This window comes from Echinops telfairi, unplaced genomic scaffold, assembly GCF_000313985.2.
Source record: "Echinops telfairi isolate 266 unplaced genomic scaffold, ASM31398v2 ScPeMD7_53;HRSCAF=182, whole genome shotgun sequence".
Classification (NCBI taxonomy): Eukaryota; Metazoa; Chordata; class Mammalia; order Afrosoricida; family Tenrecidae; genus Echinops; species Echinops telfairi.
The window spans coordinates 2,638,813-2,661,114 of record NW_022103951.1 but is presented as its reverse complement, the minus strand read 5'-3'; the positions used below and the strand labels follow the sequence as shown (position 1 = coordinate 2,661,114).

The following is a 22,302-nucleotide window of genomic DNA, read 5'->3' as shown; positions in this document are numbered from 1 at the left end:
GCAGGGTACCCAGTGGCCTAAGGCGTGTAGCAAGAGTTGTCTCCCTTAACTTTGTCCCTTCCATCGAGAGCAAGCCAGAAGTCAGAGGTGTATCTTGTTCCTCTGGAGGTTGGCTTTCCTGGACCTTGGTAAGGTCCCAGCGTACAGGAGAGGGGCTTTGCAGGAACAGGGCATTTGGAGTGACAATGCCACGCCAATGCCAGCCTTGTTTCTTTGCTGGAAGAAGGGGTAACGTTTGGTTTCAGCGTCCTCCGAAGGAGTATGTGGTAGCTCATGGGGACATGCTGACACGAGGCAGGAGATGCCCAGCCTGTGTGCCTACCCACTAGCCTGGAGTACACGTGATATAACCCTTCCTTCACTTGTGAGCCCTGCATGCTGATGCTTCAAAGGGAGTGGAAAAATTGCTACTCACCCACAACCCACAGCCTGGCTGCAGCCCCCTTTTCTTCCCTCATCAACTGCTGTCCTCTAGCCCCGCCCCCCTCCGTCTGCAGCGGCCTTCCTTGTTCACGGCAAAAACGACCCCTGTCCTTGCTCTGCTTCATTTCTCTTGACCTCTTCAAGCTTGTATCGTCCGTCCTACCTGTATCTCCCATCCCAGTTGTCACTAACACTTGCCCATTGCAACCGCTGGGCCCATCCAGAGAGCAATCCCAGCGCCCCCTGGGAGCAGAGGGTCGACGAGCCTGAAGAAACGGAGAGGTGATCAGGCCGTATCGAGATGTGGGTTGGAGAATCCCTCCCTTCCTTTTCAGTGGACGTACTTGTAGCTGTTAAGAGCGGGGAGGTATTGGTGGCAGTTGGGAAGTGACTCAGGGTGAAGCTTAGAATCCACTTGGGGGTGATTCTGGCCTCTCCCTGGAATGTTCCAGGCATTGGTCATGTCTCATCATTCGCAGCTGTGGTGGCACTGAATCTGATGAGTTGGGTAGGTGGCACCTGCCAGGATAGTGTATAAGGCCTGCAAAGATTGAATCTGTCTGATAGATCAACCTTACGTTATTTGCTTCAGAAAAAGGTTCAGCCGAAAGCAGGTCTATCTGCCCTGGGCCATGGAGTAAATATATAGTCTCCACCCCCAACCTCCCCCCCCCCAAAGAAACGAAAGTCACTGTCGTCAAATCTGGTTTGACTCATCGGGACCCTGTAAGACAGAGTAGAACTGTCCCCGTGGGTTTCTGGGATTATTACTCTTTATGGGAGCAGAAAGCCTCATCTTCCTCCCAAGGAGTGGCTGGTCTCAAGCTGCTGATCTGATGGTTTGCAGCACCCAAAAGCCTCTCCAAAGAGTGTTTCATCTACAGAGTGGGGCCCTGCAATGGATCACCAGCAGGTTTCCTTTAAGCGCCCCACCCCCACCCCGAGCCTCCCCTACAGGTGTCTCTACAGGTGCTTCTTATCTTTGCTTGTGTTCTCACCGCCTCCCCTGGCCATTCGGTCTCCTCGTCCTTTAACAGCTCCAAGTGTAAACCAACTACAAGGGGAAGCCTCTACGCCCATTCATAGATATGATGTGCCTGGTGGAAGACAGAGTGCGGGGAAGGTCACCCCGGATGAATGCAGTTCGTGCTTCTGTCTGCAGAGCAACGTCCCGGGCCTGGACTGCAAAGGAAGGGTCTTTCCACAGGAACAGGTTCCTGTCCGTCTGCGGCCCTGCGTGAGTAAGCGCGTTATTACAGGAACAACGGGGTTAACGAGACCGCTTTGCCTCAGAGTTTCACTTCCCAGCCAAAGCTTTCAGCTCTGGGTGGATAGGGAGGTAGGTCGACCCCAAAGCAAGGGGGAAAGACATGCCACCTTCCTCCATTGATTGCCCTTGTGGTCTCCTATGGTTAGTTCTCAAGGCCTCTGCCAAGAACTGAGGCTGGTATGAGACGGGCTGGGCCCTGCCTATGGAAGTGGTTGATTTGGGCCTCTGCTCAGACAGTCCCCGGCTCTCTGTCTGGTTTTAATGGAATAACCTGGTAATGGCTCTTTCTACCTGAGAGCCAAGCTCGAAACCTTGACCCCGTGAAAAGAAAGTCTTACTCATTTCCTACACGTAGTTAAGGAGCTGTAACTTCAACAATAACAATAACTCAACAGGAATGCTGAAGGGCCCTCATGCCATTTGGCAAGCTTGGGAACAGGGCATAACCTACGATGTTACCGACAAACCAAACCTACGGCCATCAAGTTGAGTCTCTCTCATAGAGACCCTTAAAGACAGAGTAGAACTGCTCCCTAGGACTTCCAAGGCTGTCAATCTTATGGGAAGAGGGCAGATGGGTTTGAACTGCCAACCCTGTGGTTAGCAGTCCGTGCTTAACCCGCAGCACCGCATGGGCTCTTCCACAGTAGACCTGTGAAGTGCTGAGGTCATAACTGAGGTTCTCGCCGTTCTGTGTGAGACTCTCCAGAGCCTCCCTGCACCCACATGTTGGGGAAAAGCTATGAGAATGGCCCAAGAAGGGCCTCGTGGGGACAAGACATTTCTCCGGGCGTCCAGGATGAGCTTTGGACAAAGTGCCCAAGCGACAAGGGAACCAGGTAATTCATTTAGACCGAGGGTTCAGCTGGGTATCAGGGTGGAGAGCAGGAGTGGGGTCTATTGTCAAATGCTATCACCCTATATTCATATTGCATATAGTATAAATGCCGGATGGCATGTTTGGAGCGTACACGGAACAGATGCGTGCAGGGAGCACCCCCTATTGGTATACTATGTGGTTGGGGAGGGGCCAGCTTGTCACTGGACGGTGACGCTGCGAAGCGCTGAGAAATGGGTAAAAGCATCCTTGAAGGAGTAGCTTCAGGAGACCTTTCCCGTCGACCCACCGTGGAGCCAAAGCAAAGCAGATTTGGCTGGGGTCTTTGTTTTGTTTTGAAATCTCTGTAGGTGGTTTGTGTCTGTTGCATTTCTGAGAAACAGTGAAGTCAGACTCGTGATGAAAACGTAAAACCAGGAGCACCTAGGCCTTACGAGGCGGCCTCCTGGTCGAAACTGCCCGGTGACTGGGAAGCGAAGCTTCCCGCAAGACGACAGTTTCTATCTGGCCACCAGCAAGGTGTTTGTCTACAAGCAACATTCCTGACACTGGAAACAAGGTTGATGCGTCGCGACATCAGGTCTTGGTCGCGGAACTGAGAAGGCTGACTGGACTATGTCACAAGCACTTGGCCACCTGCATTGGAAACATTTTTATTTTGGCAGAGCTAGGGTGTTGGGGAGTGGCGTGCAGAGGGCCCTGATGGAGCCTGGCATTGCGGGCGGAGGGGACAGCTTCTTCCACTGCTGGTTTACTTGGTGCAAATGGATAAGGATCAAAGCGGAGACGCTGTGTTCAGTGCATGTCCCCTGTGGCCCTCTGCTTCTTATCAAGATGAAAGTAGAGGGAGTCTAGTTGCTGTTACGAACGATTGTGTGGGTGGTTCAGCTGGGACCCTATGCTGAGCCCATCTTAGGTTGTGTAGAGCCTGACTAAGAACTGGTCCCAAGACCTTGCTTTACCAGAGAGGTCAGGGTCTCCCTGCCAGCTGCAGCTTACCTTCCTAACACCAGCTGAATCTTACCTTCCTAACACCACTCAGGCATCCTGGCTAAGCCCACCCGCCTCCCACCCTGGGGGGTGTAGCTTTTGTCACTAGTCGGCCGCTTTTACTTCTCATCCTCATCCCCCTCACTCAAGCTGCTGATGGATGCGGAGGGTCCTTTTGGTGAGGAGAGAGGGGAGGTTTTGCTTGGGAACCATGAGAAGGTGGGCGATGGAGAGCGAGAAGGGGAGCGACTCCTGGTTGGGCTGTTCACCGGGCTCTGCTTTGGTGAGAAGGCCTGCAGCATCCGGGTACTCCTCTCCTGGAACATCTGCTTCTAGAGAGACATTGGAGAGGTTAATTTTAGCGAGCGAGCAGAGCGCCTGGTGACACAGGACAGAAGGGCAAGGAGAGCTCTGTCTCCACATTGTTCTAGGAGTGTGCACCCACCCCGCCCCTCCCGGAATCCACAAGCAGAAACGGGGACATTTCCCATCTCCGAGGAGCAACTGAGTGAAAGTCAGGGGATCAATAACATGGCCATCACTATTGGTTTGAGGGCTCGCTCTTCTGTTCTTCCATTTATAAAATATAATTGAGTGCCTATCCTTTGCCAGACTATACTACGCACTAGAAGGGGCCCAGGTGCCATCCAGTTGATTCTGACTCATGGTGACCCCATGTGTGTCCAAGCAGACCTAGGCCACACAGGGTTTTCCATGGTTGGCTTTGGGAAGGAGGCTGCCAGGTCTTTCTTCCAAGGTATCTCTGGGTAGACTCAAGCCACCAAACACATTAACTGTTTGCACCACCCGGGGACATCGCTGGAGGATGAGCAGTAAATGAAAAACAAAAAACACAACCCTTGTTCTCCTGGCTCTGAGCAGGAATCAGATAATTAAGTTAATAGAATATGTGGTAGGTCAAACAACTGGGACTAGAAAGTCCACACAATCCTGCAATCCCTCTGTGGGTCTGTCCCCTAAAGAAGTAAAAGGCTTAGCAAACAGACATGTGCACATACATGTTCATCGCAGCATTGTTCATAATCCAAGAAGTTGGAATCAGCCCAAATGCCCATCGGATACAATGGGATACTATGGATCGCTAAAATAAATAAATACATTAAAAATTTTAAAAAGACAAAACACCTCATTACATGGATGGAGTTAATCACAAAAGTACAACTTTTTTTTAAGTACAATTATTGGGGGAGAAGGGGGGAACCCAGCACAAGGCTGGATATATAGTCCCCACCCCCAGAGGATGAATAACAGAAAGGTGGGTGAGGGGAGACAATGGAGAGTGTAAGACACAAAATAACAGCAATAATATATAATTTATCAAGGATTCATGAAGGTGGGAGGGTGGGGGAGGGAGGGGGGAAAAAGAGAGGAGCTGATACCAAGGGTTCAAGTAGAAAGAAAATGTTTTGGAACTGTTGATGGCCACAGAGGTGCAAGTGTGATTAATATAATTGAATGATGGATTGTTACAAGATCTGTAAGAGCCCCGCCCAATAAAAAAATTATTTAAACATATGCGTTAAAAAGTACAAATACTGTATGAGACTACTGTAATTATAAAAACCAAGACCAAGACTTGCATAGCACAGGGAACAAGCTTTGGAGGTTCCCAGGGGAACAGGGGTAAAGGTGGAATGATGCCGCCACACACTAGGAGGCCGGCAGGTCCTGACTGGGGTGAAAGGGAAGATGGAGGTCCACAAGAGGGGGTTGGGGTTGGGATAGGATCTGGGGAGCAGGGGCTGATGGTTGGAATTATTGGGTGCATAGTGGACGGTTGGAAATGTAACCCAACCCCCCCACTGCCACCTCATTCACAATTTTAAAATATCATGAAAAAAAACCCAACAAAATCTTGGACAAGTTTAAAGATTGGATTCACTTTACAAGAGCATACTAGTATTTTTTTAACCCTACACATAAAATAAAGATAAACTATTAAAAAATGATGTTGGGCAAGTGAGAAAAATAAAGACAGGAGAGAGGAGAGGGAGTGAGGGACTGCAAGGGGGTGTCTGGTGAGCTGTAATGAGAAATGCGGTGCGCAGGGAAGGCCTGGCTGTGAAGATGCTATTTGAGCAGATTTGAAACAAGTGAGAGAGGAGACCAGGTGACTGTGACTCTCTCAAAGAACCGCAGGAAGGGCAGGTGGATGCATATCCAGGGAAGAGCCAGGAGACTGGTGTGAGAGCACGAGGAGATCACCAGAGAGGGCACTGTGTCCTCTAGGGCTTGGTGGCTGTAGTGAGGATGTTGCCTTTTCCTCGGAGGCGAACATGTGTGACACATTCAAAGAGTAAGGAGGCCGTTGGGGCTGTGGTGTAGCGAGCTGATGGGGAAGGGAGCAAGGGAGGAGGCCTCAGGAGGAGCTCAGGCCTCAGAAATAGTAGAGAATGGTGGTGGTGGTGGTGTTGGGATGGTGGAATATGTGTTGAGCTGCTAACTGCAAGATCCATAGTTTGAACCCACCAGCCACCTCACAGGAGAAAGATGAGGCTTGCTGTTCCCGTCAAGATCGACAGCCTTGGGAATGCACACAGGGCAGTTCTACTCTGCCCTCTAGGGGCTTTAGGAGTCAGAACTGACTAGCTGGCAGTAAGGGAGTGTCACGGAGGACCTTGGTGGGCATTTAAGAATTTGGGCTTTTCCTCGGAGATAAAGAGACACCTCTGGAGACGTCTGAGCAAAGAAATAACACAATCTGGTTCTTGAAAAAGGAACCGCCCTGGCGGATGTGCTGGGAACGGACTAAAGTGAAACGGGCAGAAACGTGGAGAAGCCGCTGCCACCCGAAGACAAGATGAGGACGGCAGCTGGGGCTGGGGATAGCAGTGAAGATGGCGGGAACCAGGAGGTTCTGGGGTGGTTTCCCCATGCTTTTTATGAGGATGTGATTATCTAAATGTTACCATTTCCCCATTTTCACGGACATTCTGGTGAGTTTTACTAAACACATACACTTCAGTCACCATGACTACATTCAAGGCATAGAAAAATTCCATTCAGCGAGTGCTTCTTGGACATTGTCCTTCCCTTTTCATGCTCTAAGTTGACAGCCACCAGGCCTCCCATCTGATAGGGCTTTCTGCCTCTGCCAGCTGATCAGCACCCAGACACTCTGGTCCCTCACTTTGAAGCACTCTGCCTAGGGGCTCAGGTCTCAGTTCTCTCCATTGTTCCTAGCCAAGCCGCCGTCCCCAACAACTGATCCTAAAGGAGTCCTGAGAGCCAATTTTCATACTGGCCATTTGGGACTTGACTTGCTGTTTGGGTTATTCACTCTACAAACCCATCCTGAGACCCTCTGGGTATCAGGTGCTGTGCTGGAGGACAGGTAAGAGAGCCAGGAAGGTGGTGATGTCGGAGTTGGGTCTTCCACAATGCACAGGAGCAGGGAGCGGGCAGGAGCGGGGCTTTTCAAGGAGGCAGAGCTGAGCACCAAGCCCTAAGTGTAAGCAGCTAGACGTGAATGGAACCTCAGGGGCCTATGGGGCACGAGTCTCACTTCCATCGAATCCATTCTGACTCATAGTGACTACAGGGCAGGGTAGAACTGCCCCTGTGGGTTTCTGAAACGCAATCTTTATGAGAGTAGAGAGTAGCCTCATAGGTCACCTGAGGAGTAGCTGGTGGGTTTGAACTGCTGATTTTGTGATTAGCAGCTCAACTTGTAACCCGCTATGCCACCAGGGCTGGGACTACAGAGCCAGGTGAAGGCCAAAGGGGATCCCATGATCTCCTGGAAGCTTTTAATCGGAGGAAGAGTGTAGCCAGATTTGTTTTAATGGTGTCTTTGAATGTGTGCTACAACATACACAATTTTGAAACAGTAAGAGCAACACTCAAAAAATGGCTGTAGTATAAGTAGTTATATGTGTGCACATATGTGTGTATGTATAGGTGTATCTACAGGGATATGTATATGCATGTGTGTGTGGGTTGCATATATGAGGAAGTTTCAAAAACTTTATGGAAAATTCCATGATCTTTTCATTCCATTTTCCACGAACCTTTTGGTCCCCCCTTGTGTATGTGTGTGTGTATAATACAACATATATCACACATGCATGTACACACATATATACAAAGCACATAGAGGGAACAGTTGCAGATAGTTCTTAGATATAACCAAATGCTTCAAGGTTAGGGTTGAAGGAAGGCATAGGATCTCAGTCAGTTGGCCTAGGATAGCTCATCAAGTTTAAGTTCTATATGTGAGATTGGTGAGTAGTACATAGGGTCTTAAAAGCTTACCATCTAGGATACAACTATTGGTCTCTACTTGTGGAGCAAATAGCCTAGTGAATCGCAGCCTCATCCACCCTGACACCAGAAGAATTCGATAGTGCCCCTAGTTCAGTTACCACTACCAGACTTGCTGATTAGGGACATAATAGATGAACCCTGATTTTAAAAGAAAACGAACTAAACCCACTGCCATCAAGTCAGTTCCAACCCACAGCAACCCTATAGGAGAGAGTGGAACTGCCCCTGTGGGTTTCAAGGCTGGAAATCATTATGGAAACAGAGAGCCTCATCTTTCCTCTGAGGACTGGCTGGTGGGGATTGTGGATAGCAGCCCACATATAACCCACTATGCCACCAGGGTTCCTTGGATCCTGATAGAATAGGAGAAAAATGTAGAATGAAACAAATTCTGAAAAAGTCCAGGCTTACTAGACTGGTTGAGGTTAGGTGAATCCCCAAGACTATCCCCCTGAGATTTCCTTTAAACTTTGAATGGAAACTACTTTCCACTAAAATCAGTATCACCTATAATGACTGTACTCCTCAATGTGAGACCAAATGGTCAAAATTTACTCTAAAACAGAACTTCTTAAACTGCTTGACCCCCTATGGGGGTCACATAACTAAATGTGAGGGTTGCCAAAAATTCAATTCAAAATCAAACACTTAATGAATCTAAGTTGTTTCTGGCAGAATGTGCCCGTGTTGCATCATGCCTTGGTTCTGAACACACAGTATGTGCTCATAGTAAAAAAAAAATCACTAGTGTTAGGTGCTGTGCTTTGAAATACTATCAAAGTCATTAACCTCATTAAAAGTCATATTTGATTTGTACACTTATTTCATAGACTTATATGACTGGAGTTGCATAAAAATTTCTCTGGTGAAAGGAGTTGAGAGGGAAAAAAGTTTGAGAAGCCCTGCTCTAAAACAAAAATGAGGAGAGGGTGAGGTAGGGAGACTAGATGAATAGAAATGGAACAATCAGAACAGAAACCATTGTGAAAACATAACCAATGTCAGTGAACAACATGTATAGAAACTGCCAAATGGGAACCTAATATGTTATGTAAACTCTTTCACCAAAACTACAATGTTATTTTATCTTAATTTAAGATGAGAAAACCTTACTAGAAAATAGGTTGGCTGGGGGGGGGGGGCACTTGGCAATGTTTGTAAAAACTGCTTTCCAGAGCAAGGTGAGTAAATATTAGTTCCACACATGTGCATTGTAGTGTCATGGCAGACAAAACTGCCAATCCCCAAAATAGGAGATCGACTCCAAGATGATAAAGTGAAGCAGCTGATGGAAATCAGGTTCTTGAAGAAGATTTAATAATGTGAGAAAATGCTCACTAGCTACTGTGAAGTCAAAATAATTTTTGAAAGTGTTCTGCAGGGGCTGAACAGGTGTGGAAGGGAGAGGGGAAGTACATTCACAAATACATGGAGGCTTGACAGAGGATATTTGTGTGTGTGTGTGTGTGTGTGTGTGTGTGTGTGTGTGTGTCTAACGTTGCTGCAAATAGAGCCATGAACGCGCCGGAGCATATACAGGGGAAAAGGATGAAGACTAAGGAGCAGGTGGGCCTGGGCTCTTGGGACCTTGGTCTTGAAGAACACCAACGTCAATCAGCAAAACATAGGTCACAAAGACAATGTTCTACAGCCTACTTGGGGAGGAGCACCTGAGGTCTTAAAGGCTGATGAGTGGCCATCTATGTGCAACTATTGATGTCCCCTTATTCAGAGGAAAGAAGAGTGGATAAAAATCAAAGCTGTGTAGAAACAATTAGTCTAGTGGACTAATGGACCACGCGAACATCAGTCTTCATAACCCTGAGATGGGAAAACCGAAGCAGTGCCTGGCTAACCACTACCAAATGCTTGGAAAGGAATCCCCTTCGAAAGTCTTAGATAGAACAGGGGAAATATGTGAAACAGAAATCAAAATCATAAAAAAGACCAGGCTTCATGGTTGGCTCGAGGAACACCCGAGACAATGGTCCTTGGTCACTCTTTAGATCTAGACCTGAACTCATCTCCAAGGCTTAATTGTCAGTCAAACAATAGGCAGGCCTATAAAGGGAACCATACTCCAGGGAGGTCCATACCTTCTTTAAATAAGCAAGATTTTGAGAGTAAAGCGGTAGCAATTGCCCGAGGACAAAGTTCAGAAGGGGTGGAAAAGCAGGAACCATGGAAACAAGAAGCGCAGGGAGGGCGAGAGCTAAGTGATGTCACGTTGTGGGGGCTGCAATCAATGAGGTGAAACAAATAGTGTATGAATTGTTGAATGGAAAACTGATCTGTGCTGTCAACCTTCACGCAACCAAGGTAAAAAAAAAAAGGAAAAGAAAATGTTCTGCAGGATGCCCATTTTGTAAGAGGAGTGGATGCAAATAAGAATGGAAAAACAGTTGCAGGGAGACCCCAACATATCAACAGGGACTGCCCTGAGCCCTGAGGTTGCAGGTCCTTTTAAAATTCTTTTATTTATTTCCTACTCGTATGTCTATTATGAACATAGGCTACCTTTTATTATTATACAAAAGGAAAGAAAGAGAACTCAGGTAACTTTCAGGCAAGGTGATCAGGTGAGAAAATATTAAGGCTTCAGGCCTGCCATCCCCTCCCCCAACATCCTCCGCCCGGCCCCCTGCCCTCATTCACTTTCCAAGCTCTGTTGCAGTCAGTGCCTGTAGAATGGATTCTGCCTCGTGGCGACTCATGGTGAGTGCCCATGTGCAGAGAAGAACTGCCACACAGGATTTGCAAGGCTATCTTCTAGGAAGCAGATCACCAGGCCTTGCTTCTGAAATGCCTGAGTTCCAACCACCAGCCTCTAGGTGAGGAGTCAAGTGCTTAGCTGTTTGTGCTACCAACAAAATGAAGACAGAAACAACAACAATAACAACAACAAAAACCACCACAACACAATAAACCAAACTCCCTGCCGCCAAGTCTGTTCTGATGCATAGCTGACCCTATTGCACAAGGACTGCCCCAGAATGGGAATCTTGACGGAAGCAGACGGCCACCTCTTCCGCCCTCAGGGGAACCATGGGGTTCCAACCACTAACCACAGTGCCACCAGGGCTCCTTTGTGCCATGCGGCCACATTCATTGACAAGCTCTAGCCCATTGCTTCCTCGAGCTGATCTTACAGAAACGGCCTGCTGCTCGTTAAGATGCTCTCTAGATTTTAAAGTCGGTCATTCCACAGGCACACCAATTATTTTCTGCCCATTAAGGGCACTGATAACTCTGCCAAAAGACATACAACCCCACTCCCTCCAAATCAAACGGGGCGGGGTGGGGGGACAGTACAACGTCACTGCCTTAGATTAAGCCCATTTACAAGACAAAATCAGACACCAAAAAGATCTGGTAGCCTATTATTAACAGCAACATTAAAAAAAATCCTTGAACTTCAGCAGGCACTTTAGAATATGTGTTTTTATGACTATAATCTTTAAGTATATTTTTAGTGGCAGCATTAGCCCGCCTGCTGTTAATGGATTGTCAGCATTTCCATTAGAAGCTCACTTCCTACAGAATCTACAACTTGTCTACCTGGTTGGCCTCCAGCTCAATCGGACTCTGCCACTGAAGGCAAGAAAAGGATTTGCATCTTGGATGATGAACAATGGTGATGCACTTCACAAAACGCAAAAGCCATGAGCAACAGCTCTGGTCCGTTTTTGGGGCCGCTTGAAGGCGGGTTCCCCAGCCGAAGAGCAGAATTGGATCAGATTAGGCGACAGTTGGTAATGCGCTTCCTAGGAAGAGAAGCACTTTAGAACTATCATCAATTAAAAAGACCATGGCCTGACATTTCCAAAGAGGGAGAGTCAGTTAGACTCAGTCTTCTTCTGTATCAAGAGGTTTCCATTTATAACGTTTCTCTCCAAGAAAATAATCCCATGGCTTGTCCATATGAAAGTGATTTTCTATTTGCTTCCTCTAAAGTTTTCCTTTTAAAGAAGTTCTTTCGTGTCAAGTGAGGTCTCAAATGTCCTGACAAAGGCCTTAGAAAGGTTTCAGTATTTCAGATATAGTCTGACCTATCTTCCAAAAGAAAAATGGGGGTGGGGGGACTAGTTTTATCAGGTGGGGCCTCTGATAAGCAAGACGAAAATTACGAGAGACTTTCTGTTTCTTTCCTGGCCGTGTCAATACATAGTAACAACAACCGACCCTTATGTAATGACTGAAGCATGAGGCAGCTTATTGGAAGCTGCTTATAAAGCAGTTGCCGGTAGGGTTGGCTCCGACTCACGGAGATCCCATGTGCGCGCTCCAAGGTTTTCAATGGCCGATGTTTTCAAAAGTCCTTGCCAAGCTATCTTCTGAGGCATCTCTGGGTAGACTCGAACTTTCTAGCTTTTGCTTAATAGCTGAGCATGGTAACTGTGCTCTCCAGGGACACAGCTTTCAAGTGTGAATCAATTCAATCCTCGCAAGAACGGGAGGGAGCGAATAGTCTTATTCCTCTCCTTTACTGAGGTCCAAACTTGGGGCCTTGCTCCAGTCCACTCAGCTGGGAAGCAAGCCCCTGCCCATCACCACCTCCCTCGTACTTAACTGCCCACTTTCATCATTCATTGCTTACGTTCACAGTAAGAACCTTGTGGTGTTTACTCACATATCTTACTTGTGCGTTTGCTTAAAGATATCTCTGAGTCTAGCTGCCAAGACGTCTCCAGTGAAAAATCTAATTCAGATTCACAAACTTAAATATCTTTTCTCAAAATCAAAACAGTCTTAAAGCAAGCTCTGGGCCTTGCATTATGTAAACCCGTTCTTTCAAAAACGTGCATACTGTAGGGTTTTTGACAAAGGCAATCTCATATGGTGCTTTTGAGTTGATTTCCACTCAGAACAACCCCATGGGACAGTAGAACTGCCCCCTAGGGTTGTCTAGACCGTAATCTTTGTGGGAGCAGTTTGCCAGGCCTTTCTTCCTTGAAGCTACTGGGAGTCGGCACCACCCATCTTTTGGTTAGCAGCCTTTGTCCTACCTCAGTCACTGCCATCGAGTCAATTCCGACTGATAGTCACCCTGAAGGACAGGATAGCACTGCCCCTGTGGGTTTCCAAGGCTGTAAATCTTTATAGGAGCAGACAGCCACATCATTCTCCCTCGGAACAGCTGGTGGTTTCAAACTTCAGACCTTGTGGTTAGCAGCCCAACACGTAACCACGACCCTACTGGGGCTCCTGTTGTACCACCAGGGCAAATGTCTGTCTGGTTGGCATAGATATTTACCAGATGAATTAGATGAGGGTAGTCCATGGGTCCCAGAGGAACTAAAACTTGCATCTAACTTATGATCATTCTTTCCTGGTGTTAAAAAAAACCCCATCTACTTTCCACATTGTGAAATAATATAGACGTATTTTATTTCAGACAGGAAATGATTCTCTGTTGTTGGTTTTTGCTTTTTTTTTTTTTTTTTAGCCAATGAAGAAATATAGTGGTGGATCATTCAAAATGACACATTTTCTTTAAAAAAGCAGTATATGTGGTTGGTGTGGGTCCTAATATTTAAATAGAAGATGTTGATCTGGGAATTCAAATCCTTCTAACAAGGATAGCAGTTTCACTAGGGCAGGCCCTAACTCAAACGAATGAAAACCTAACCCTGACTCTCCAGCCTCCCCTGACCCTCAAGCTCTGGGTGGGTTGTCTTCTGAGTATGAGTTAAGATTAGTTACACAGGTCAAGCAAGTGGTTAAATAATTAGAACAATAAGGGATGAGATTGCAAAATAATATCTCAGGCTCTGATAATCAACCAACCAGACTGGATAAATGGCAACAGAAAGTCTATTATAGCAAATAAGAGGGAGATTGCTTCCTTCGAATTTTCAACCTCCAGGGTGGTCAAAGTGGAGCCCTGGTGGCGTCGTGGTTAAATGTTGGGTTGCTAATCACAAGGTCAGTAGTTTGAAACCACCAGCCATTCCATGGGAGAGAGAGGGAGTTTTCTCCTCCTGTAAAAAGTTAACATCTCACAACCGCACGGGGGGCCGTTCTGCCCTGCCCTATAGGGTCGCTATAAATTGGCATCGATGTGATGGCAGTGCGTTTGGCTTTTTTTGTATTGTGGGAAAGCAGCCTACAAGATGGCCCCCAAGGGGCCTCACATCCCACTGGTCACACCCTTGTGTAGTAACCCCCCTCCCCCAGTATCCTAAGGTTGGTCTGTGAGAAAACAGCAGAGGTGAGGGTATGTCCCTTCTGCGCTTAGATTGTAAAAGAGTGTGGCTTTTGTTTTGGCCATTCTTCCTTTATCTCCTGGTGAGGAACACAGCGGCCCAACGAAGAGGGAACTGAGACCTGCAGCCACGAGTCGCATGAGTGAACTTCTAAATGGCGTTTCTTGAATGACTCCAGCTGAGAAACCTCCCTCCTTTATTCACAAGCAAATCATTTCATTCATTGTAGTTGTAATAGGCATAGCACAGATTATATTTAAGTCTGCATTGGTTCATAAGGTGGGGTTTTTAGTTTAAACTTTTGTATTGTGAATTACGGTTACAGAGCAGGTCATCGTGTTACATTCAACACACTCGGATTCAATCCATCCATTGCCATTCTTCAAAGCACTGTGGCTTATCTCACTTCCTCTTTGTGGCTCCTGCTTCCCTAACTCTCCGATCTGCATCCTTGAATCAATCCCCGCTGAGATCTTGACTGCACCTCCACAGAGGCCGAGTCCTGACTGCCTGGCTAAACTGCTCCCCTGTCCAGGGCCCTCAGAAACCAGGTGCGCTAATCACCATTTGTTGTCTGGAGCTACTAAGTTGGGGCTAATGTGTGACACATCAGTAGATAAGTAAGACAACCAGGAAAACTATGAATTTCACTTTCTTGGGAAGCCTGAAGCCCGAAATACGATAGAAGGCAGAGAGTGCCTGTTTCGCATCTAGGTAACCTGGCCTCAAGTGCTATTTTGACAACTGGCTTTGGCACAGGGCCTCTGAGTGGTCTTCATAGGCCTGCCATTCCATGACCCCGTGCTCTGACAAGGCAAGAGGTAGGAGCAAAGGGACTGCAACCTAGGCACATTCTTCTTGTGAAAAAAATACAATGTTATCAGAAAGAGGCCTGACCCCAGGTTCCTTCCCTGAGCTCCCAGACTCCGGGGAGACTATGGGACAATTTCATCATTTTCCAGGTCTTTGTTTCATTATCTATAAAAGAGCCACAATACTACTGGCTTGTGTGGCTAAATTGGACAGAGTAGATGTGAACGGGCTTTGAAAAAGAATTCAATCTGCTGTCCAGCTTCTACAGAGTAACACCATCACCATTCCGACACAGAGATGGAAGGTAAAGGCTTGGATTTTATATCCAATATGAGGTCACCTGGAGAGCCGCAAAGACCCCTCAGCAAGAGAAACAAACTGAAGGGCCCCCTGGGCAGCAAAAATACACGAATCAGGTTGGGGAAAGAAAGGACAGTAGGGGAGAGTGAGCTATGGCAAATTAGAGATTCCATACCCTCCCTAAAAGACAGGTAAAAATAATGTTGAGGGCTAAGCAAACCAAGTCTACCTTCTGAATGTGATCCATCAGAACCAAGTTGCAACCAATCTTTTGTATCCAGCACTATAAACAACAAAAGCTAGGTTGTGTGTGTGTGTGTGTGTGTGTGTGTGTGTGTGTGTGTGCTTGAAGGGTTTAAGCCTCACCATGTACTCTGCAGATACTGGAAAGTTCTGTGGCTAGGTCTTCATCGCACCTTCTTCCTTCCATTCATTCATTCTACATTCATTTATGGAGTACCCTCTACCAGCCATGCACTATGCTGCATACCGACCTTCATTGTGCCAAAATTGGGGCTTGAAATTCTGTTTTGCACCTTTCCAAGTTTGGCTCATGTGCATCCATACTGTATTTGCAGGTAATGCAGACCCTCTATTTTCAGAAATGAGTTCCAGTCCCAAATCCACAAATAAAGAATTATTATAATAATAGCATATTCATGAAAAGCAAATTACTTATCTTGGCGTTGAACATCCTTGTAACTATTCCTGTACTTTTAATGTCAACAGAAAAAAAAGTAATGTCTAAGCCTGGCTGATACCGTAAATTAATGTTAATAACAGTTTTGACACTAATAGCAAGTTTTTAAAAAGAAAAACCCTCCAGTCTCTAAGCTGGGTTTTCATTTCTTAAGAATCACCTCAGCTCACTGTCACCAAAGACTCCCCTAGAACAATTCCCGCTACTAATTCATCTTCCCTGGAAGCCTGGAAAGGGGCTCGAATCCGTAAAGGTTCTATGAAATTATCTCTCTTCTCTTCCTTTGCTCACTCCCATTGGGGAAACATCCACCACCACCCCCAAACTAATGGGGGGTTTAATGGGGAACTTAAGTGGGGAGACTTAACTGGAGAGCTTCTCGGCAGAGGCACATTTCTGTACCCCGGTTAGCAAATAAGCCCCTATCTGGTTTGATTAAAAAACCCTGCGTTTCTTCAGAGCATGCAAATTTGTTGCGAATCATGTGGGCAATTAAAATACGCATTAGGTTGATGGGAAATCTCAGACTTTAAGTTATCAAGACCATGGAATCCCAGAGCATCGAGTCTGCACTTTATCTTTGTGTTCTCCCGCAGAGCTGTGCATCCAGTAGGTACTTAATAAATGAATTAAATTGACCTGAGCTGAAATTTTAATTGGCCCAGAGAAAATGAAAAAGAGCCCAGTGCCTAGGCCCTACCCTCTTGCCAGCTCTTTGAAGAAGTAATTGCAGACTCAGGCAGGCCCTGGCAAAGCCTCTCACCCCACTAAGATCCAGTCAATGGATTGGTCTATACTGCCCACTTCCAGTCAATCACTTGAAGGTCACTAGACTTTCAGCAAAGCATCTCTTCAATTTGTACACATTGTGCTTCTTCGGTTACTCACTGTGGGTTTTACTTTTAGGTTATCCAAGAATTAACTAGCTCAAATGAGCAAGAGGGAGCAGTGACAGCCCATCAAAAAAAATAATTAATGGATTTTTGTTAGGAGATCTGGGCTACTTCAAAATCAAGGAAATAAAATAGAGTCATCTTTTCTCATTTTAAAAGTGCAGTTAGCTTTCAAAGTATCTCTCCCAGAAAATATCAATATTGCCCAAAGCAATCTACAAATAGAATACATTTCCAGCCCAGATCCCAACTTCATTCTTTAAAGAAATGGAAACACTGGTTACCAGCTTTCTAAGGAGAGGAAAGAGAACTTCTTAAGAAGAACAAAGTAGGAGGCCTCTCACTTCCAGACTTCAAACCTATTACACAGCCACAGGAGCCAAAATAGCCTGATCTCGGTACAATGATAGATACATAGACTACTGGAACATAATAGAGAACTCAGAAATAAATCCGTCTACCTACAGACAACTGAACTTAGACAAAGGGCCAAAAAACATTAAGTGGGGAAGAGATCATCTCTTCAACAAACGATGCTGGCAAAATTGGATCTCCATCTTAGTGACAGTGAAACAGGACCTATACCGCACCCCTTATACAAAAATGAACTCAAGATGGATTACAGACCTAAATGTAAATCCCAGAACTATAAAAACCATCAGGGGGAAATAGGGACAAACTTAAGGGCCCTAATAGGGGGCATAAACACACTACGAAACAGACACACACATTAGTAGACAAATTAGAGGACCGGAGCCTACTAAAAATAAGGCATTTATGTACACCAAAGACTTCACCAAATGAGTAAAAAGAGAATCCCCAAACTGTGGAACATTTTTGACAATGACATATCATTGAGACCGGGGACTCTACAATCTGGAAAGCTGCTGTGCCTCAAAAAGACCAATAATCCAATTAAAAAATGGGTAAGGGACATGAACAGACAGTTGATCTATATGGCCAACAAACATAGGAAGAAATGCTCAAGATCACTAACTATCAAAACAGTGCTGAGTTACCCCCTCATACAGGCATTAATAGCATTGCTGAAAACAATGAGGAAACCATGAAGCAGCTCATGGCATGGGTGGACGTGGCGAACATTCTGCTGAGTGAAATTAGTCAGTCACAAAAGGACAAGCATTGTATGACAAACCGCTGTTAGAAAGACAAAAAAAAAAAAAAAAGACCAAAGTTTCTGTACCAAAAGAAACAGATTTTGATGGTTCCCAAGGAGGGGAGGGGAGGGCAAGGGAAGGTGAAGCAATAGGTTAGAAGGCAGACAGGGGGTTAGCTTGAGTGAAAGAGAAGATACTATTCCACAAAGGGACAAGAGTTCTGAAAAGGAGAGTAGGTAGGTAGGTCCATAGGTAGATAGATAGATAGACAGACAGACAGAAAACAAAAATCTCTCTTCCAGAGTACCCCATCAACTCTGCTGACAATACCGGTTATTTACCCCGAAGTGCATACACAACAGAAACCCCAAAGGCATACACAATGTTTTCCAGAATTTTCTTTTCCCTCCATACTTATCACTCAAACTTACCTGTAGAATTTAGGTGAGGACACCACCCCAGTACATTTTCTCTTTCTGTTTAAATATTTAGTCTCTAAGGCTTTTTATGGGTTATCCCAATCTTTGCATACCACACAGAAGCAGGGGGAAATCAAGGCATGACTGGTGGAGATGCAAAGTGTCACGTTTTCTCTGCCTTCCAGAGAAGAGTCACTGGCAACAAAGGCTAACCAGGGCAGCTATCCTTCTTTTGTGTCCTCTTCCCCCAAACATAGATGTCAGTGGTGGATCCAAGAGTCATTTGCCCTTGTTTTGCAAAACCCAAACTCTATGCTGCCAATGACCCATTTCCCTCTTATCCCCAAGCTTTGCATCACCCCCAACTGAGAAACTGATATGAGGTATAAAACCAAGCTCTGAAAGAACCAACATTCAATGAGGACCAAATGGCTTCCAAGCTCTGGCCAAGACAGAAAAAAAGACCAGAGTTGGTGGTGGGTTCTTTTGAGTGCCACATTGAAGGGTCAAGTATAGCAGCAGCAAGGGCGTAAAGGCAGGCAGGCTGCATACTGGACTGAAATCAGGCCCATCTCTGTGTGGCTCCAGGAATGGAAGAGAAATGGAAATCATTGAGTCTCAGGGAAATAAATTACATACCCAAGCTCCATCAGGTCCAAACAGTTCCAGGAAGTTGCCAATAAATTCCCTTGATTTTTCTTCCCATTTTTGAATTAGATCGTGACTCTTTTCTTCCACTCGGTTGACAAATTCCTTCGATCTTTCTTCCACGTTCTTGACTTTTTCCTTCATCTTATCTACCTGGTTCTGGAAACGGTACTTCTTCTCCTGGTCAAAAATTGGAAGCAAAAGAAATGGATTTACCCAAGAGGATACAAGACCACGCACCATCATTCACACCAATCGTCACATTTTATTTCAACTTGTGTTTGTTTCTCATCTGAAGAGTCAGAACCTCATCGTGGCCTAAAGGGAAAGTGGTGTTAATGCTCTTTTTCTTTTTACACCTCTAAGAGGTAAATTCACTCACTTAAGAGAAGAATGCAAATAGTTAACATTTATTCTGGCTAGATTGGGCAGATATATCTACAGTGCTGCTGGGACTTAGATTTACACAGAATGACCACTGAGAGGCTGCCTGAGTTGTCTGTTTTATTGGATCATGGTTAAAGCCTATATTGCTGGAAATAAGTGGGTCAAGGGCTGGGCCTTAGAACCCATGTGTTGTCCTTAAATGTTCATTTTATTGATATTCTCCATGAAGATCACTGAATTGGATCTATTTCCATGGTGATGATGAAAGCTTTTATTCTGATAGCTTCTCTGGACCGGGATTTTGCTCTTCAAGCCTTTACGGAGTCATGCTGTCTACCAGCACCTACCTGGAAGCCATCAGATGTTACCTCTAGCCTCACTTTCAGCATTCATAAAATGGGGATAATTGTCAGCCCATAGGAGTGCTGTGAAAATGAGACAATATTGAGTTCTTGTCACAAAGCCTGGCATTTACAAGGTGCAGTGACGATTCCATTAATGTGAAATGGCAAAGGCATTTCATCTGTGTTACATAAAGAGGACAGCTACCTAAAACCATGAAAATAACATGAGGCCGAAGATCTTCACTGTGAAATCACGACACTCTTCCTCCTAAGGGGGTAATACAGCTTAGCATGTGCGGTACTATATGGGACGAAAAATCCATTTTACACTTCACCATTTGGAGACATCAGACTATTGCAAAACTGGGTTGGGATTCCTTGATTTAAACCTTCCAAATTTTATTGAGGTTTCATTCAGGGTGGGGGCGGTGAGCCCTACGAGGGAGCTTCAAAAAAGTTCATGGAAAAATTCCATTCTCTTTTTGTTGCATTTTCCAGAAACTTTTTGAAGCCTCTTGAAGGTGTAACTGTGTTTCTGTTGCTGCGGAGCGCTGTCCCACCGCTTCTGACTCCCAGTGCGCTTCACAGGGCGGGGAGCACTGCCTCTGTGGGTTTCCAGGGCTGTAAGCTGTACAGAGCAGGTTGCCACATCTTCCTCCCAGGGAGTTGCTGGGGAGTTCCAACCACAAACCTCTCAATGGGCAAAGCGCTTAACCAGTGTGCCACCAGGCCCCCTTCTTACCATGTAGATATAGATACACACATACAAGCATGTCTGCCATGACTTACCATGTGACCTTGGGTGAGTTATTCACCCTCTCTGGACCTCTGTTTCCTCACCTACAAAGGGGCTTCAAAAAGTTCGTGGAAAAAACCCATGACCTTTAAACTTCTCTTTTTGCCACGGATTTTATGAAGCCCCCTCATATAGCTTGGGAGACATCATTATGCCTAACCTCATAGGGTTACCATGAAGAGCAAGAGAGTCCAACACACAGGAAGCTCTTGATCAACGTGAGCTCTGGTCCATACATTTCTATTGTTGGCTTCCACAGTTCATTCTGCGCTGAAAATAGTGATTGTGTGGCCGTCCCAAGGCCAAGAGCGGGCAATAGACTGAGCACTGGGATGCAGGTCAGGAGACTGCTATCCTGGAGAGAACTTGGCCCTCGGAACCTAGCTTTCCTCATCTCTAAATGGGATTGGGCGGCTGACCCCTGTCAGGTCCCTGCCACCTCTGAAGTTGCGTGATGCACACACCCGCCCATCCAGCACATCTGATTTCATTGCTGAACCACAGTCAAGGTTGTTGTCACAAAAAGGCCCCGCGCACATCCGCCCTGAACCACACGGTCCCTTGAGCTAAGTAGTTGATCTACAGGCTGTTTAAAGAAAGTGCGCGATAACTTTGGGAAATGGCTTGACATGCTTGGCTGGTTGGCTGAATTCCATTTTCAAAAGTGGACAGTTTAATTTATTGACATAACTGGGGCACGCTTCTCCTGGAGATACCAAATAATCACATATTGACTGAATTCTTTTCAGCCACTTGGTCAGGTGCCACGGGAACTCCGCGTGGTCCATTTGGTTGCCCCGCTGGTCTGAAAGCAGAGTCAGGAGCCTCAATGTTCCCCACCTTGCCAGGCCAAGGAAGAGTCTCAGATTCGATAATTAGTGGCCCCTTCCTATTTAGAAGGTTCTAGTGACCAAGTGTGTAAGCTGCTGGATCATTACGGTTGCACATAATTATCAGTGTCTACTTTGATAGACAGACTTCCCTTTGTACATACAGGATCTTTTAAAATTATTATGTTTAGGTTGCAATTCTGTGTGAATGGGGAGTTCTTGTTTCAATCAGAGACAGCGCGCTTCGGTGGCCAGGCAAAGACTGTGGTCCAGATCACCACCATCACCTCCAGCAACTGCGGCTGCCCTCTGTGCGTTTTAACAGCTTGTTTTGCTTGTTTTAAAGATTGTTTTAACAGTTGCTCTATCATTAAACTAACAGCAGCTCTGTGGGAACAATGCGGCAGAAATACAAAAGGAAGCCAAAGACTTTAGGCTTTATTTAAGCAGCTGTAATTTCTCTGGACAATAAAAAACGGCTGTTAAGGTCTCTAATGAGCATCTGTAAGGCCTTAATATAATGAAACTGAAAGGGCGGGGGAAGTTACAACAAGAAAGCATTTTCTTCGAGTTGAGCCTTTTATTACCTTTGCTCTCCTCCCTCCCTTCCACTTTGCTCACAGATGCCCCAGAGACCCTTCATCCAAGTCGGAGAAGTCTCAGTAGAGAGGCTTGGGGGAGACGAGGGGAGTCAGGCAGTGCCTTTGTCGAACAGGAAGCCCACAATCTGCGCTCCCTGGCTAACTTGTGTTACCTCTTTGGAAATTTATTTACTTAGCTGTATAACGAGGATAGTTACGCATCCTTGGGTTGTTATGTGAGTTAGCTAAAACAGTAACTATAACAGGGCATGCAGTTAGTGCTTGATAAACGTTAGTTGGGATGGGATGGTGTGGTATGATTGACATAATCTCCTGTTAACTTGAGCGAAGGGGTGGAGTCTAGCCTATCAATCAGGTCATCGCCAATGGTGCCTCTATGTGGGCATGGTCTTCTCCTGAGGATTCTGGGAACTCCTGTCTTTCTCGCTGGAGGCGGGA

General features: G+C 46.0%; 1 protein-coding gene across 3 annotated transcripts in view; it reads right to left on the bottom strand.

Annotated features, from left to right (window-relative positions):
* Nucleotides 1-3,168: 3,168 nt before the first annotated feature.
* Nucleotides 3,169-22,302, bottom strand: part of PCYT1B (phosphate cytidylyltransferase 1B, choline) — a 112,041-nt gene continuing 92,907 nt past the window's right edge. For 2 of the 3 annotated variants that reach the window (XM_045290715.1, XM_045290713.1), the window contains exons 7-8: nt 18,897-19,085; nt 3,169-3,853 (exon numbers count right to left, since the gene is read on the bottom strand). In XM_045290715.1, coding sequence (XP_045146650.1) covers nt 3,641-3,853; nt 18,897-19,085 — 402 coding nt within the window. In that variant the 3' untranslated portion in view covers nt 3,169-3,640. Of the gene's footprint in view, nt 3,854-4,540; nt 4,624-18,896; nt 19,086-22,302 lie in introns of all 3 variants that reach the window. The other variant, XM_045290714.1, reaches the window with a different exon arrangement.